The following is a 16,856-nucleotide window of genomic DNA, read 5'->3' as shown; positions in this document are numbered from 1 at the left end:
TCCATCTCCTGAATATATTTAATCAGTTCAACAACTATTTTTTTAATAAAAACTATTTTTTAATTATTTAATTTAAAATTTAATTCCATTTTTATTACAAGTGCACATTCATGCATTTGTCTAATCAGTCCATGACTTGAGATGAATGAGCGACCGCAGCAGAAGATCCCATCAGGCTTCGCTCATTTCAGGCAAGAACATGATTCTGAGGCTAGCGTGGGTACTGACTCACCCAAACAGCACATGTAAAGATTAGAAAAAAATAAATACCAGACAGTCTTCAACTGTCCAGATTGGGTGACTCTGTTCCGATGATTCTTGTGTCAGATTAGCATCAGATTCTTGTTTTTAGGGGAAAGGGAACCTGAATGTGAAATTTTGCTGTTATAACTCATTTACCTCAAGGTTCGACATGTTGTGTGTTCTGAGATGCTTTACTGTTTTTTGATGCTTTTCATTGGAAAAGAGAGATTATTTGAGTTACTAGACTTACTGTCAGCTTAAACCCATCTGGTCTTTCTTCTCTGATCGCTCTCATCAAGGTGTTTCATCTTGCAGACCCAGTTTTGTGTTTTCTGTGTAAACACTACACATGTATGATAATTCTACATCAGCAATTTCTGAAATACTCAAACCAGCCCATCTGACACCAACTACCATGCTACCATGTTTCTTTAATATTTTATATTTACAAACCTTACTCTTTCTCTTTCTGTATTAGATGGGATACACACCATTACATGTAGCATGTCACTATGGCAACATAAAGATGGTGAAGTTCCTTCTACAGCAACAGGCGCACGTTAACAGCAAGACCAGAGTAAGTTTGATCATCCAGTTAAGCGGTGTCCTATCAGCACCTACAGATATTGTTATGATTACTGGTTTATTACAGATGGTTTATCAAATACACATCATGTTGTAAATTCAAAACACATGAAAAAACATTTTAAAGATTATTGTTTAAGCCCATCCCCATACACAATGTCACTAACTTTATTAACTTTCTAATGTATACATTTTTTTAGTATATTGCATCACTACTCACTTTCATATTGCAAACCACTCCCAATGCATGACAATTTATTACTTAGAACTTAAATACACTCTAATAAATTAAGTCATAACTCAAAATCTTCCAATACATTAAGCCATAACTCAACCCCTCCTGATACATTGTTATAAATCAACCTCTCTAAATACATTGTCATGGCTCAACCTCCAGCCCATTATGATAAGTCAAATTCCTTCCAGTGTACTTCGTTATAACTCTGAATATTAGTCAGGGGTTTATTCCTTCATTTATTCAATCATTTTAGACTAGTCCAGAGAACACTGGGCATGAGTGCAGGAATTCACCCAAGATAGGGTGCTATTCCATCACATGCACACACGCATTCACACACTTATGCACCTAGGATCAGTCACCATTAAACTTATATGTATGTTTTAAGAGGTGGCAGGGCAGTGAAGAACCCAGAGGAATCACAAACAGATGGAAAATCTTGACAAAGTAACCTGAGCTCAGGGCATTAGTCATAGAGCGATAAGTATAGTGTAATACATTTTCTTGTTCTTGGTAGTGTAATCAGCCTTTTAGAAGTTGTTTGATACCACATTTGGAAACTGGACTCCAGCTTTTTTGAAATCCTTGAGAATTGTCTTCCTCACTGTGTTTCCCTGTCTCTTAGGTGGGCTATACACCACTCCATCAGGCAGCCCAGCAAGGTCATACAGACATTGTCACTCTCCTCCTGAAACATGGAGCTCTGCCCAATGAGATCACAACTGTAAGGAATTGTTATCTTACCTCTTTTACATTTGTGCTTAATTTATCATATTCTCTTTACAATTTAGCTACTATTTACTGCAGAAATCTGTGTAAATGCTGGATTTCAGTCAGCATTTAGGATAATTCTGCTTGGTATTTTGACTTTTTTTTTCTAATTTAAAAATTAGTTTCCATTACTTTCTATCAGTTTACTGGTATTCCTTTTATCCCTTAGTAGAAATGGTCAAGATATTTAAGTGTATATAGAATTTGTCTGGTGTGGTGTAGTGTGATGCTGCTGTATGGATTGTTCTCAGAGATGAGCTCATGGTGTCTAACCAGTCTGTGTGTGTTGTCTGCAGAACGGAACATCACCCCTGGGTATTGCTAAGCGGCTGGGCTACATATCTGTCATTGATGTTCTCAAGCTGGTGACTGAGGAATCTGTGTCCGTAGTGAGTGCTTATTTGGACATCATACTCTTTTATCACTTCTAATGCATTGTTTTTTTGTTTTTTTTTTTCAAATGCTGTCTCTCTCTTCTCTCAGATCACCACTGATAAGCATCGCATGAGTTTCCCAGAGACGGTGGATGAGATTTTGGATGTCTCAGAGGATGAGGGTGAGTAAAGCAGTGTTGGGAAATGGAAACTGTGCAATTGTAAAATGATAAAATGCTTTTTTATACAGTTGATAGCTACACTACAGACTATTAAGAAAAAGTATAACTATACCATATAGTGGTTGTTATAGAGGAATGAAATGAAATGAAATGAAATAGCATTTCTAATTAATAGCAGAATAGCTTTATCTGCTGCCACACTACTAAACATGCAGGTAAGCTAATAGTGTCGCTGCTTGTTGCTCTGCCACCCCCCAATACTGGTGAAGCATTGCTTTCTAACAAGACCTCAGACAACCTCATGTCTTAAATTAGGGGTCTTTATTCTTATCCACAGAGGACTGTGTGGCTGCAGATTTCATTCCAGAGAAATTGGATGCACACTTGATAGTTGATTGGGGACTAAGGTGAACTGATTAAACAAGTGATATCTCTTACAAGGTTGAAATGGTACTTTCTGGAACTGAAGATGCCTAGTCTAAAGTCCTTTGGGTCTTCAATATTATCCAGATAGGGCCGGTGTGGCTTCATGCAAACTAATTTAATTGCTTTTTCTTGGTCTTCAATGAACTATCAAGCCTCCATTTTAACTGAAATGAAAACCTGCAGCCACACAGGACCTTTGCAGATAAGATTGAACAGATAGGATATCTTTAGACAAAAAAGTGTCTGTCACTGTTGCAGTGTGCTATAGTATAGGCCCACAATCGTCCAACTGTAACCAGCAGCATTTAACAGAGGATTCTGAAATTTTTAGTTGCCTGCAAAATAAATTTCAGTTGCAATGAAGAAATGACGGTAACATTTCACCTGCTCTGGTGAAACTAAGCACACCTTTGTGGGTTGCCTGACTGTGGAATGGGTGGAGGAGCCTTGTTCTGGCATGAGAGAGAGCTCATCTTTTATTGGCTTCAAATATTCACTGTAAACAGAGGCTTGAGATAAAGACACTTTCTTGACCCATTGCCATTATTGTGAATCACCTTTTCTAAGGCGTTTTAAAAAAAATCCATAAACATTTTCTTAGATTTTCTTATCCCAGAAAATTTTCATGACATTATACTGTATAGTCAAAAACAATCACAATCTGAAAAGATTTCAAAAGCCATTAAAATTTATATTTAGCAAATCCTTTGACAAACCCTTGGTAAAATGGTTGTGCTAATGTTAATACCTAAAAGGCGAAGGCTTACTGGCATCAATTTTTTAAACAATTTAACAGCTGACAGTTATGTGAACAAATTAGGTTAAGTGTAAATTAAATTTTTTTTTTTAATTCAGAACATCTTAGCCAATGGGACCTGTATGATCACCACAAGAGCACTGCAGTATCTCTCATTTGCTGTTTGAGAAGACTATCGATAAAAATGCAGTGGAATTTTATACATATACGTACAGAATACAGTATCAGGATAGTCTATGCCAATGATCTACTCTGAAACATGCTGTTTCCATCTCTTCTCCAGGAGCTGCACAGCTAACATTAGGTAGGATTGTCTAACTGTCTCTGCCTTGATTGTCCAGTTGTCGGTGGTTCGTGATGTCATGTGACTGTATCTCGAGCACTCTCATCCTGTCTGACGCTGAGTTTTAGCTGCTCTATTTTGGGGTCTATGGCTCTGTGTTACAAGAGTGTGGGTTTCTCATCACCATGTGGTCATGACTTTTTCTTTGTCAGCACTAATACTTGTTTGTGAGTCCATCATTCAAATTCGTCTTTTATCCCACCAATACAGGACTGACAGTAAATCGACTAATGAACGCATGTCTAATTCACTAATGGTCTTCATTTGACTCAACAGAAAGCTCCCAGGTATTGAACAAAGTGGCTGGTTTCCCATCCTCATGGATATCCATGATTAAACAGCTCTAGCTGGACCTACTCTCTCTCTCTTAGTGCAATGTCTTGATACTGTCCATGTTTTTCTTTGTGTGTATGACTCCATTGCTTGAATGTATGCTTGTGTCTGAAAGATGGTGAGTGGTGAATGCTGAATTAACAGCTGAACTTTAAACCACAGCTCTCACTTCTCTCCACCTTTCCCACTAGTCTTCTCTTTTTTTATTTTCTTTCTATCCTCTTTTTTCTGCATTCTGCTAGAGGACTGATGTCTGCTGTTCTGCTCCTTTTTAGGTGATGAGCTATTGGGAATGGATGGTGCTCGCTACCTGAAGCTTGATGACTTGAAGGATCAAGATGATGACTTTCTTTCACCAAAGAAATCCCTACGGGAGTTTGAGAGTGGGATGGGCACAACGTAAGCATTGAGACAGAATACAAAGAGCGGCTAAACGATCTTAAAATCAGTCTGTGACATTTAATATACTCACATGTTCATTATAATTTGAGATCCATCTTAATAACAGAAATAACAAAAGTAACATCTCTACTTCTTTTTAGACCCTACTCTCCTGCTATTCCTAGAATTCCATGTGTATCTCCAGAAACTGTCATGCTTGACCAGGTACTTGTTTGTGATTTTTTGGAATTAACAGTTATTAACACTTCCACATAATTATGTGGAAAAAAAGGGTTTTACTTGGTTTCTTTAATGCTGTGTATGTGATTCATGTTTTTTGCATCTCTGCAGCACACACCTATCCCTTTGCCTAAGGAGTATGATGAGGACTCTCTTATTCCTAGTAGCCCTGCAACAGAAACCTCAGACAATGTTAGCCCAGTGGCCAGCCCCATCCACACTGGGTCAGTGGATACATGCTATCTCACTGGAAAATATACTTAACAATGTCAATTGTTGTTGTTCAGTGTTATAAAAAGTAGATCAGTTTGTTTATTGGTCGATGGATTGCCGCTTGCAGGTTTCTAGTGAGCTTTATGGTAGATGCAAGAGGCGGGTCTATGCGTGGCAGCAGACATAATGGCCTCCGTGTCATCATACCTCCTCGGACCTGTGCTGCCCCGACACGTATAACCTGCCGTCTGGTCAAACCACAAAAACTCACAACCCCTCCTCCTCTGGTGGAGGGAGAAGGCCTTGCCTCCCGCATCATCTCCCTGGGGCCCTCCAGCATGCAGTTCCTAGGGTGAGCCATTTCTACAGAATCATTTCTTTGGTAGTTTTAAAGGTGGAAGGGCTAAAATTCATTAAAATTGCTACATATATGCATATGTTTGGCACAAAATGCAAGGTGCATTGCTTAGGATTATGCATTTCAGGCCAGTGATCGTGGAGATTCCTCACTTTGCTTCACTGGGAAGGGGTGATCGAGAGCTGGTGGTGTTGCGAAGTGAGAATGGTTCGGTCTGGAAAGAGCACCGTAGCCGCTATGGTGATGACGTCCTGGAGACTATTCTTAATGGGATGGATGAAGGTAAGTGGCTTATCATTTATGCATCCCCATTGCAGCCTTGTTCATTAAGCTACCTGTTTTGCTAGGATAATCCATAAAGATTGTATGAAGAACCTTTGCAGGTTTTGTCAAAAAAAAAAACTTCAAGCGGAAAGAACACCAGAGAAACACTGATCAATGATGAACTTTATCGGCAAAATCTTTTGTTTAGATCTGGAGAGTCAGGAGGAGTTGGAGAAAAAAAGGATCCGTCGAATCATCTCCACCGACTTCCCCCTTTACTTTGCGGTGGTATCACGTGTCCAGCAAGAGAGTGATTTAATCGGTCCAGAAGGGGGTCAACTCATCAGTAAACTGGTGCCCCAGGTTCAGGCCATTTTCCCTGAGACAGCAGTCACCAAAAGAGTACGTCTGGGCCTGCAGGTGAGAATAAAATCTTTTTAAGATTGCTTGCTGGTTTAACAAATCTTTTCTCAGTGTGAAGGTTCATATAATGAGTGAGTGTGACGTGACATACGGCCGGTGGCCCATACTCAGAATTTGTTCTCTGCATTTGACCCATCCAAAGTGCACACACACACACAGCAGTGAACACACACACCGTGAACACACACCCGGAGCAGTGGGCAGCCATTTATGCTGCGGCGCCCGGGGAGCAGTTGGTTTGGTGCCTTGCTCAAGGGCACCTCAGTTGTGGCCTGACCGAGACTCAAACCCACAACCTTTGGGTTACGAATCAGACTCTCTAACCGTTAGGCCAGGACTGCCCCATAATAATTCAATTCAATTCAAGTTTATTTGTATAGTGCTTTTTACAATAGACATTGTCTCAAAACAGCTTTACAGAACATAAACGTAGAGCAGAAGGTAAACATAATTAATGATAAAGGAAATAACGAATAATAAAAGTAAAAGAATTGATAGAATAAAAAATTCTAGATTATTATTAGATATAAATAGTTCACAATGTGTATGTATTTATCCCCCTATGAGCAAGTCTGAGGTGACTCAGGCAGCAGTAGCAAGGAAAAACTCCCTTAAATTGGTAAAGGAAGAAACCTTGAGTGGAACCGGACTCAAGGGGAACCCGTCCTCATATGGGTGACACTGAGGGTGTGATTGTAATATACAGTCAAACAATGTTGTATTGGTGTAAGGATCATGGACTTCGTATCTCCTTAGTATCACAGAGTCTAATTGAAGATGTCTCAGGATTCTTAGAGTCGGCCTCGGCTCAGTGGACGTCCAAAGGCTTCGTCCCACAGAGGACGTTGGGAGCTGGTACAATGTCTGGATGCCTCAGGATGGGTACAAAGAGAGAAGCAGGGATTAACATATCTGAAAAGGAAAGGGATTAACATATCTGCTGTTCATAAAAATGTGCAGGTCTGATGTACTGGTGCATGATATTATGGGATGTATTATGTGTACGCCTGACTAAAGAGATGAGTTCTTAATCTACATTTAAACTGGGAAAGTGTGTCTGACCCCCGAACACTATCAGGAAGACTATTCCAAAGTTTGTGAGCTAGATAAGAAAACGCTCTACCACCTTTAGTAGACTTAGATATTCTGGGAACTACCAGAAGTCCTGAGTTTTGTGATCTCAGAGAGCGTGAAGGATTGTAACGTGTTAGAAGACTAGTTAGATACATGGGAGCTAAACCTTTAAGAGCCTTGTACTGTACATAAGTAGCAGCAGTTTGTAATCAATTCTAAACTTAACAGGTAGCCAGTGTAGAGATGATAAAATTGGGGTTATATGGTCATACTTCATCCTTGATGTCACTGAAATTTTCCTCATTTGAATCTGTACATGATTTCTTCTTCATGCTCACTGATTGAACTGTTAAGTCTTGAGTCTGGCTTTCCTTAAATCTGCTTCATTTCCTTCATTTGTGTGAAGGAACCCTTTAAGAGTCGAGAGTTACCTACATTTGTCAGAGTCTATAGGTGAGCTACACTCAATCTTGCACCCTGAAGGTTCTTTGGTTGGTTCCTCTGTGCAAACTTTTACAAATTCTATGCAGAATCCAAAAATGGTTTGGCCTCCTCCATGCCTCAGGGCATTTCACACTGATTCAGCAAAATAAGATAAAGCAGTCTTATGCTCTGGAGTTGTTTTTATACTTTATCCTGACACATTAAATATATTTATAAAGGAATGTTTGTTTGCGAAATGTTTAATTATTCTGGTGCTTGTTATTGTTATTCCTGTTAGGCATTAGCAGTTGTGTGCTATGTGGATGTTACAGGTGGACATTGTTATTGCTATAGCAGGTACAACAGAGTTTAAAAGGAAACATAATTCAGCAATCTAAAACAGAATGGATAACAGTCAAGATTCTTGGTTAGTATCTAAACACAAAAGGGCACAATCTTCTTTTCATACTTAACATTTTCTAATGATATTCAGCGTCATAATGAGAATACTTAATTCAGCTAATTAGCAGTTTACAAGATGGCAAGCATGATTGTGTTGATAAAAGGTGACACTTTGGTCACCAAGATATTCTATTTGAGCAGCGTACACAGGTGAGTAGCTGAGAGACCTGGATACAATAAAAGCACTGCTGCATCATTGGTAAAGATAAATCGAAGGCCAGGTCAAATTGTGCAACATTGCATGTATGTATGTACATATATGCAGTATATATGTGAAGTATAAAACAAAAATAAATAAATATTGGACACCACTGAAGATAACAGGTGGCTATAAAGATTACTTTTCTGGTCATTCTGTGTGAATTTTTCATTTACGTGGACTGACCTTTTAGTTTGTGGCCTTTCAGCAGAGTGTAGAGAGGGTTCTGGTCTGATCAATCACAATGTGAGTCTTTGAGACTTCAGTCATTCAGCTCTGTTTTCTCCATTCTACATTTTATGCTGATAAGCTTAGTTTCTCTTTTAATTTGCTTTGTTCAGTTCCATTGAAAAATAATATGTTTGCTTGCATAAATCATTTCTCCTTCCCTTCCTCTGTTAAATAGTTTGGATGGATGTCGCTGTCAAAACATGGTGCAAATAAAGGTTGAGGAAGGAATAGGGAATACATCAGTTTCTTTACTGTATGCTTTTCTGTGTATTGAATAATAAACTATTGAATAATAATGAGAATGTTTCTCAGCTTGTGTGTTTACTATCTTATATGAGGAGCATTTAACTGGAAGTCTTTGTCTTTCACCCATTATATGCTATAATGTTTCAGTTTGAACCTGGTGGAAAGGTTCTTCAGGTTGGTCATGTGGTGCACATTTTAACATACAAACTTTGTGTTTATTTACCTTTTTTTTCTTAACATTTTAACTAGCTTTGTGTTTTAAGACCTAAAAAAAAATCAAATTTCTCTGTTTTCATTTGCACCAAGATGCTTTTATGATCATGATCTACTCATTTCTCAGCTCTTTCCATCTTCTCCTCTGTTTTTAATTCCACCACTGATCTTTTTGTTTTTATTTTCTCTTCTCCTCTCCAGGCTCAGCCCATCCCAGACGAATTTCTGACTCGGCACTTAGGGAACCAGGCCACATTCAGCCCTGTGGTGACAGTGGAGCCACGCAGACGCAAGTTTCATCGGCCCATCGGCCTGCGCATCCCCCTGCCCCCCTCCTGGAGGGAGAGTCCACGCGATGCTGGTGAAGGGGACACCACCAGCCTGCGCCTCCTCTGCAGCGTCATTGGTACAGTCTTAATTTTTAACGTATGTTCCCATGTTATGTGCTCTGTAAAAAGGATTTGCGTATGTATGAAAAGAAGATTAGCTTGTATTCCAGTTTGTATCAGCCTGAGCCAGCTTTGATATGCTCACCCTGCCAAGGTTTTGGATGAGGCTGAAACAGACTGCCATCCAGCCTGGAAAAGGGTGAAGGGATAAAGATAGCCTGAGCACAGAGATTCCAGATGGTGTTGGTTGTGAAACGAATAATACAAAATGTGCAGATGGTCTGAAAAAGCTGTGAACCCCTCCTGCAGGTGGTACGGCCCCAGCCCAGTGGGAGGACATTACTGGCACCACCAAACTCATGTACTCCAACAACTGTGCCAACTTCACCACCAATGTTTCAGCAAGGTGAGATTCATTAAGAAACACTGACACGTGACTATTTATGCATTTTACAGAAAAATAATCACTCTATAAATATACATATTGGAGACCTCAGTAGCTGATGGGTGGGTTAAAAATTTTCTATGTAGATTTTTGTTTGGTTTGTTTGTTTTTTCCAAATAATGTGCCTAATGGGAAAAAACATTCTTCAACATATCAAATAGCAAGGGTGCCATAACATTCAAGCAGGAAAATCGATTGAAGGCAAGAGCACTGGCTGAAACCTTATTAATGATAGAATGGGAATGGAGGCAGGTCTTTCAGGGGATCAGTTAAAATCAAAGCATTCAAAAGATTGAGCCGTCTATCATTCAAGATACATAATTTTTTACTAAGAGGATGCATCTTTAATTTTCAAAATTATTTGTTTATATTCTACACAAATAGACAATATGAATTGAAGCATTCTGGAAGCTCAGCGCTACTTATTTTCTTGTGTCCGCTCTGCTGCAGGTTCTGGCTGGCCGACTGTCCTCGGACAGCAGAGGCTGTGACTTTTGCCAACCTGCTGTACCGTGAACTGACGGCCGTGCCCTACATGGCCAAGTTTGTGGTGTTTGCTAAAATGAATGAGGTGCGTGAGGGGCGCCTTCGCTGCTACTGCATGACCGACGACAAAATGGATAAAACCCTGGAGCTGCACGAGAACTTCACTGAGGTGGCACGTAGCCGAGACATAGAGGTCAGCTCAATGTGGGATTGGACATGTGCTCAGGGCTTTTGTCATATTTAGAAGAAACATGGCCTATTTACTGAATAATACTTACCTTCTGCCATGCTTTCTGGTGTAGAAGAGAAAATGTGCCCCATTCAAATACTATTGTTATATAGAATAATGTAGAATGCAGTTTTCATTAGTGGCATAAAGCATGAAAACATATAAAGCAAGAACTACTGTACACTACACACAACGTGGATATTGTTGATTATTTTCTATACTAGCATACCTAGAACAAATGTTTTGTTCCTTACACACAACATAGGAAAACTATAAAGCAAACTGAAATTTTGCTTACTCTGGACAATGAAGTACAATGAAAACTCAGTGAAAGTGGTCCTAAGTACCTGAGACCTTTGCATAGACTAATACATGCTCTTTCATTAAGGTATATTTCAAGCCATTCTAGAATAATTGTAGTGTGGCACAGATACAACTTTGCATGCTGCCAAGTAAACAAATATTGTTTGTATAATGGTGTCAAATGCTAATATAATAAATTACTATGTAATTCCAGGATGAATTATATGAATCATATCTATTTGATGGTTGTGTATGTGTGTGCATTAGATCGGTGACTCACACAGAGTCTCTGAGTCATACTACATTCTCTTCTGTCTCTTTTTTTCTGACAGGTAATGGAGGGGATGCCGCTGCACTTGGAATGCTCCGGAAATCTTGTGCCAGTGAGGAAGGCCACACAGCAGCCTCGCACATTCAGCTTTCAGGCCTTCAGAGACAACAGACTGCCCGTCTCGGTGAAGGTCCGTTTATCTCTCTCACTCTCTCTATCTGTCAGAAATATCCTTAATAGCTCCCAACAACATATCTTGTGTATATTATGAATGAATTATCGTTTTCATTCATTTTGTGTGCACATTTTTATTTCTTCTTTCTCAGTCATCTATTATCATGACCCTCTTCATCCACCAGCCTTGTCCTTCTCTCCAGCTTCATTCTCTGTGAAAGTCCCTGTTCATTTCTGTGTTATTGTGGCTTCTCGTGGTACTTTCAGTGACCATGCTGTAGCTGTAAACGTTGTCTTGCCTCGCCTGCTTGCCTACCTTTCTGCCTGCTTGTCGGTATGTCTGTCTTACTGTCTCTCTCTTTCTCTCTCATGGTTACTCTCTTACTGTCTGATCACACAGACGACAAGGTAAATGTGAAGGTAAATCTCTCTCTCTCGCCTGCCTACGGACTGCTTCCATCCCTTCCCCCTCCCCTGTCCCCTGTCTACCTGTATGAGTCACCCCCAGGTGGCTAACCTGTCTAATGAACTTTACTCTCTCTCTCTCTCTCTCTCTCTCTCTCTCTCTCTCTCTCTCTCTCGCTCTCTCGCTCTCTCTCTCGCTCTCTCGCTCTCTCTGTCACATTCTTAAACTTTTTTGTCACCTCTGACATCTCTTCCTTCCTTTTTCTGGGTGTCTGTCTCTCTCTCTCTCTCTCTCTCTCTCTCTCTCTCTCTCTCTCTCTCTCTCTCTCTCTCTCTCTCACTCTCCACCTGTTCCTTCCCCTTCTCATCTTGGTCTCTCAGGTGAGAGACAGCAACAAAGAATCTACAGGGTTCCTGTCTTTTCTCCGAAAGTCCACTAAATACGAGGATTCACAGCATGTGCTGTGTAACCTCAACATCACCATGCCTCCTTGTGTTAAGGTACTGTTTTTTTCCATTCTGTTTCTATTTCCAATAATGAGTCTGTCATAAGTAAATTCTAATGAATAGGAATCATGATTGGGGCAGTATATGGTTAGTAGTCACTATGTAATACTAGTAATCCAAGACCTTACTAGGTTCTATAGTTATAAGTAATTAGTAGTCTTGTAACTAGTACTTGGTTCAAATTAATGACCTGTAGTAAAACATCTCACCCTCACAGGTTGTATGGGTGGCTTATGTGTCTAAAATCCTGGCTTATAATACTCTATGCAATCCAGCCTTTTAGTAATACATGGTGTATTTGCATTTAGCCTCAGAATAATAGCTAGTGCTATTTTGGGATTCAAAAACTAGAGGGAGTCTCTCAGACATTTAACTTATTCATTACTGAATCACTTAATGTAAATCCTAGTCCTGCAATCAGTGCTGCCAGCATTTATAATTTAGTTTTTATTATATGTGACCTATTTCAGGGGTGTTTTGTGTGATCAGGGAGATTTGAAAACTTTTTTATTCTATTTTATTAGCTAAAGAAATTGTGAATATAATTGGCCAGCTGGGACATTAAAGATGCTCATTGCTTTATGCTGAATTCATTGTAGGTGAACATCAACCTGTGAATTCACGACCCTCAGTCCAGTCAGTAGCATAAAATGAAATGCAGCGTTTTGTTGTTTTCTTAATGTTTCAACCATTTTTGGTGCCTATCTAAAGAAAAAGCTTAGCTTCTTTGTTTTCTCTCCAAAATAAACCAACTCAGATATTTTTTCTCATTTTAAGTTACCAGCAAGGTAAATATTATTACTGGTATAAGTTAATAGTTAGTCTAATCATAGCATAAAAGGTTGAACTAGACTTGTGTAAGTTAGCTACTAAATAACAAGAGTATTTGGCATTCGCTCTGACTTATGAACTAATTGTACACTCCAGTGATCACCATTATATAAAATCATCATTTAATTCAGCTTTTCAGATTCAGATTTTATACATTGACCCTGAAGTTCTGGTAGTATTAAATCCCTTTTGCTTTACAGTGTTGCCATGTCTCAGTTCTTTAAGTTTCTCACTCAATCAGGAAGATGGTGATTTTTTTTTATTCTTTAAATAAAATGGCTATCTAGAAAGCCTAAAATATATTTTGTCATGATGCCTGGTGTAATTGCTTGCTGCATTGCCTTTTAATTAGATCCCGCTTATTTTTGGTGGGAAAAAGATTGATCTTAACATCTTATTTTATTAAAATCTGTTGGATTTGTGACTGGTTGCATATTGGGGCAACATGGTGCTGCTGTATCTCCTTGCAACTGGAAGATAAACCAATGCTTGAAAGGTCAAATTGATGGTATTTTCTTTGCTTGGTAAAAGGTGTATTTTATTCACTCTAGTGATTGAATTGAAGTGTTCTGTGCCTGTGCCACTATATTAAGGGTGGGAACACCAGCAGTATTTGCCAATTAGTATTTTCAAATATGGTTTCTATCCCAGCTGAGTAAATGATATATTTTCCCTAAAATATTACTTGTCACAAAACTGCTGAGTAACAGCTTCTGCCTAACAGAGGTGGGCAGACAAAACATTGAAAGACATTTTTAAAAACCCAGTTGTCTTCTTATTATTTTACTCTATGACACATCCTGGAGTTATTCCTAGCAACAGTGAGCTCAAAGTGTCAGGCGAATAGCATTCATGTCTCAGCAGGACAGACAAAAGCACATAACCTGTATTTTGTGCTCTGTATAATTCAGGTGGCAGGTGGTGAAGATCGCAGACGGACTCTGACGCCACTGGCCCTGAGGGAGAGGTACAGCGCCCTGAGCGAGTCAGGCCTGGGTAAGACACAGCACCCCCATGCTGCGGGAGGACACAGGGGCGCTCTCTTTGAATGCCGTATCCCCTGCTTTCTCTGGCTCCTACTGAACTTGTGCATGGCTCTGACTGAGCTCTGGATGCCAAGCCCTGTCCTCAATCAATCACAGGCAGCTCAGTGGGGTCAGGGCTTCCCTGCGTCCACCCAGAGAATGAGCAGTGATGTAGTGCATGCTGCTGAATCTGATATGGTCCGAGTGCAGAATTCCTAATTGGCATGGCAAGAGAATGAGCAAGAGAGGGCTGCTACGATGCCCGCTGTAAAGAAGCTGAAGCAGTTAAACAGACTTGGTAAAGGTGGATGGATTGGGGTGGGGTGAGGACCTTTTACGGGACAGGTTATACAATAGCAGGTTAAAGCAGATGAAGACAATACAAGTCTTTACAAGTCATGTTTGGGTAAGTACAGATTATTTAGCACCATTTTTAAATATTTCCCTTTGTTCAATTATAACTTCACAAATTTTTAAGGCAATTTTGCTGCTACAAATGAGACAGAAATTACACTTCATATAAGAATTCTTTGATCATGAGATCAGAGTAATATTTGTTTCAAATCTCAGTTTTGCTAGGACACTTGTCTAGAAGCCAGGCAAAGGATGCACAGGATGACCTTATTTAAAACATGCTAATGGACAAAAAAAATATTTTTCGTTAATGGTAGGGCTATTATTAGATGAACTTTATAGTACACCATATGCCCAGAAATATGTGAACACCTGAGTAATCACACCCATGTTTTTGGACATCCCATTCCAGATTTAGTCTTCTTTGCTGTTATAATAAGCTCCATTCTTTTGGTAAGGCTTTCCAGCATATTTTGGTTGTGGAGACACATTCAGCTCATTCAGCCACAAGAGAGAGGTCAGATACTGAGGGCACTCAGTCAGTGTGCCAGTTTATCCCAAAGGTGTTCGGTGGATTTGAAGTCAGAACTCTATACAGGACACTCAAGTTCTTTCACTCCAAACATACAATGACAGACAATCGTGTGCTTCTACCTTTGTGGCAATAGTTTGTGGAAGACCCATATATAGATATGATGGTCAGGTGTTCACCTATTTTAAACCATACAGTATATAATGTGCCATGAAGCAACATGTTATCATACATGCTGATACAGAATGCAGCTAAGAATTTATTGGGATCTCATATAATCTGTTCTCATATAGTATGATGACAAAAAGACAGTATAGAACCTGCTTAACATATGTCCAGTTGTATCTTTTTAGATTTTGCGTCTAACTAGGAAGAGTGGAGCTTTAGTTGAATGTGATACCTTCCTTTTGACCTAATCACACTATAACACCATATATCAGAATGGAAGCCATTTCAAATTAACCATGATTTACTGTAGAAGTAAAAGCCAACAGCCAAGTTTAAAATTTTGTATGATACTACCAAAGTCGTATCATACAAGTCGTGGCCTAATGGTTAGAGAGTCTGACTCGTAATCCTAAGGTTGTGGGTTCGAGTCCCGGGCCGGCCATGACTGAGGTGCCCTTGAGCAAGGCACCGAACCCCCCAACTGCTCCCCGGGCGCCACAGCATAAATGGCTGCCCACTGCTCCGGGTGTGTGTTCACGGTGTGTGTGTTCACTGCTGTGTCTGTGCACTTTGGATGGGTCAAATGCAGAGAACGAATTCTGAGTATGGGTCACCGTACTTAGCTGTATGTCACGTCACTTAAGAATAAAGGGCCCAAGGACTCAAATTTGTAATGAATTTGCTCTTCGTTTAGCGTTTATTTATTTATCATGTCACTACCAAACATGGTTTCTGTGTTGTTGAATATTGTGTAAAAATTAGCAAAATTCCAAACATTTAATAGCCTTTAATCACTTCATTAAAGTGCTAATAGAATTTATGAGCAAAATAGCAAGTGTCCAAAACTCAGATAATAATAATAATAATAATGTGTATTTACATTAGCCATCTAGGCATCTAGCTGTTTTACGGTGTGGATACTTTTGGTAAGGTAAACTACTCATCTAAGTAATTTAGTAGAATTTTCTACTAAATAATGCTAGTATTTTAATTAGAAAATCTAATTTAATAAATGAACTTAAGCCCTGCCCTTGTTATTTAGGAGTGCCTGATAAAACCAGATCATACCAACGTGCCATGTGTATGCACAGTACAGGCCACGGATTGTAGGCTAAAACATAATGTGTACATTAATTTTATAAATCTGTATACATTATATATGATATGTAATGATAATTATTATAATTATACCCTGATCAGAATTGAGGCAGTTCATGAAAATGAATGAACGAGTCAATATATAATAGGCATATATGTAAATAATAAATGTATTATTTGAATTATACATTTATTTCAATGTATATTAATGATTATTCTTGTCATTAGCATGAATTTAATTTAAATAAATGTAATGAATTAACATTTGAACATTTTTGTTTTAAGCTGCTGTGAATGCCTTTGAAAGGACAGAACTGAAGATTACACTCATTGCTGAACAGCTGGGTTTAAGCTGGACTGGTACGAGTGTGTGATGTCTATCTGTCTGTCTGTCTCTCTCTGTCTCTTGCTCTCTCTGTGTGTGTCTATCTGTGTCTATCTCTCTCTTTCGTTCTTTCTGAGTGTGTGTGTGCGTGTGTGTGCGTGTGTGTGCGTGTGTGTGTGTGTGTGTGAGTCTGTTTATCACTGTCTGTCTGTCTGTCTGTCTGTCTGTCTGTCTGTCTGTCTGTCTGTCTGTCTGTCTGTCTGTCACTGTCCTCTCTCTCTCTCTCTCTCTCTCTCTCTCTCTCTCTCTCTGTCTCTCTCTCTCTTTATATCTCT

General features: G+C 39.3%; 1 protein-coding gene across 5 annotated transcripts in view; it reads left to right on the top strand.

Moving 5' to 3' along the window:
• Positions 1 to 16,856, top strand: part of ank1b (ankyrin 1, erythrocytic b) — a 76,625-nt gene that overhangs the window by 45,945 nt on the left and 13,824 nt on the right. For 4 of the 5 annotated variants that reach the window (XM_047805850.1, XM_047805853.1, XM_047805852.1 and 1 more), the window contains exons 19-36: positions 722 to 820; positions 1,692 to 1,790; positions 2,134 to 2,226; positions 2,321 to 2,393; positions 3,860 to 3,880; positions 4,528 to 4,651; positions 4,795 to 4,858; positions 4,985 to 5,097; positions 5,214 to 5,438; positions 5,572 to 5,726; positions 5,917 to 6,128; positions 9,181 to 9,385; positions 9,678 to 9,774; positions 10,264 to 10,492; positions 11,164 to 11,292; positions 12,063 to 12,182; positions 13,931 to 14,015; positions 16,482 to 16,556. In XM_047805850.1, the coding sequence (XP_047661806.1) occupies positions 722 to 820; positions 1,692 to 1,790; positions 2,134 to 2,226; positions 2,321 to 2,393; positions 3,860 to 3,880; positions 4,528 to 4,651; positions 4,795 to 4,858; positions 4,985 to 5,097; positions 5,214 to 5,438; positions 5,572 to 5,726; positions 5,917 to 6,128; positions 9,181 to 9,385; positions 9,678 to 9,774; positions 10,264 to 10,492; positions 11,164 to 11,292; positions 12,063 to 12,182; positions 13,931 to 14,015; positions 16,482 to 16,556 (2,218 nt within the window). The remainder of the gene's footprint in view (positions 1 to 721; positions 821 to 1,691; positions 1,791 to 2,133; positions 2,227 to 2,320; positions 2,394 to 3,859; positions 3,881 to 4,527; positions 4,652 to 4,794; positions 4,859 to 4,984; positions 5,098 to 5,213; positions 5,439 to 5,571; positions 5,727 to 5,916; positions 6,129 to 9,180; positions 9,386 to 9,677; positions 9,775 to 10,263; positions 10,493 to 11,163; positions 11,293 to 12,062; positions 12,183 to 13,930; positions 14,016 to 16,481; positions 16,557 to 16,856) is intronic. The other variant, XM_047805851.1, reaches the window with a different exon arrangement.

Source organism: Tachysurus fulvidraco, chromosome 21 (genome assembly GCF_022655615.1).
Source record: "Tachysurus fulvidraco isolate hzauxx_2018 chromosome 21, HZAU_PFXX_2.0, whole genome shotgun sequence".
NCBI lineage: Eukaryota > Metazoa > Chordata > Actinopteri > Siluriformes > Bagridae > Tachysurus > Tachysurus fulvidraco.
Note: the sequence above shows the minus strand (reverse complement) of the source record. Positions and strands in the feature narration are given on the sequence as shown.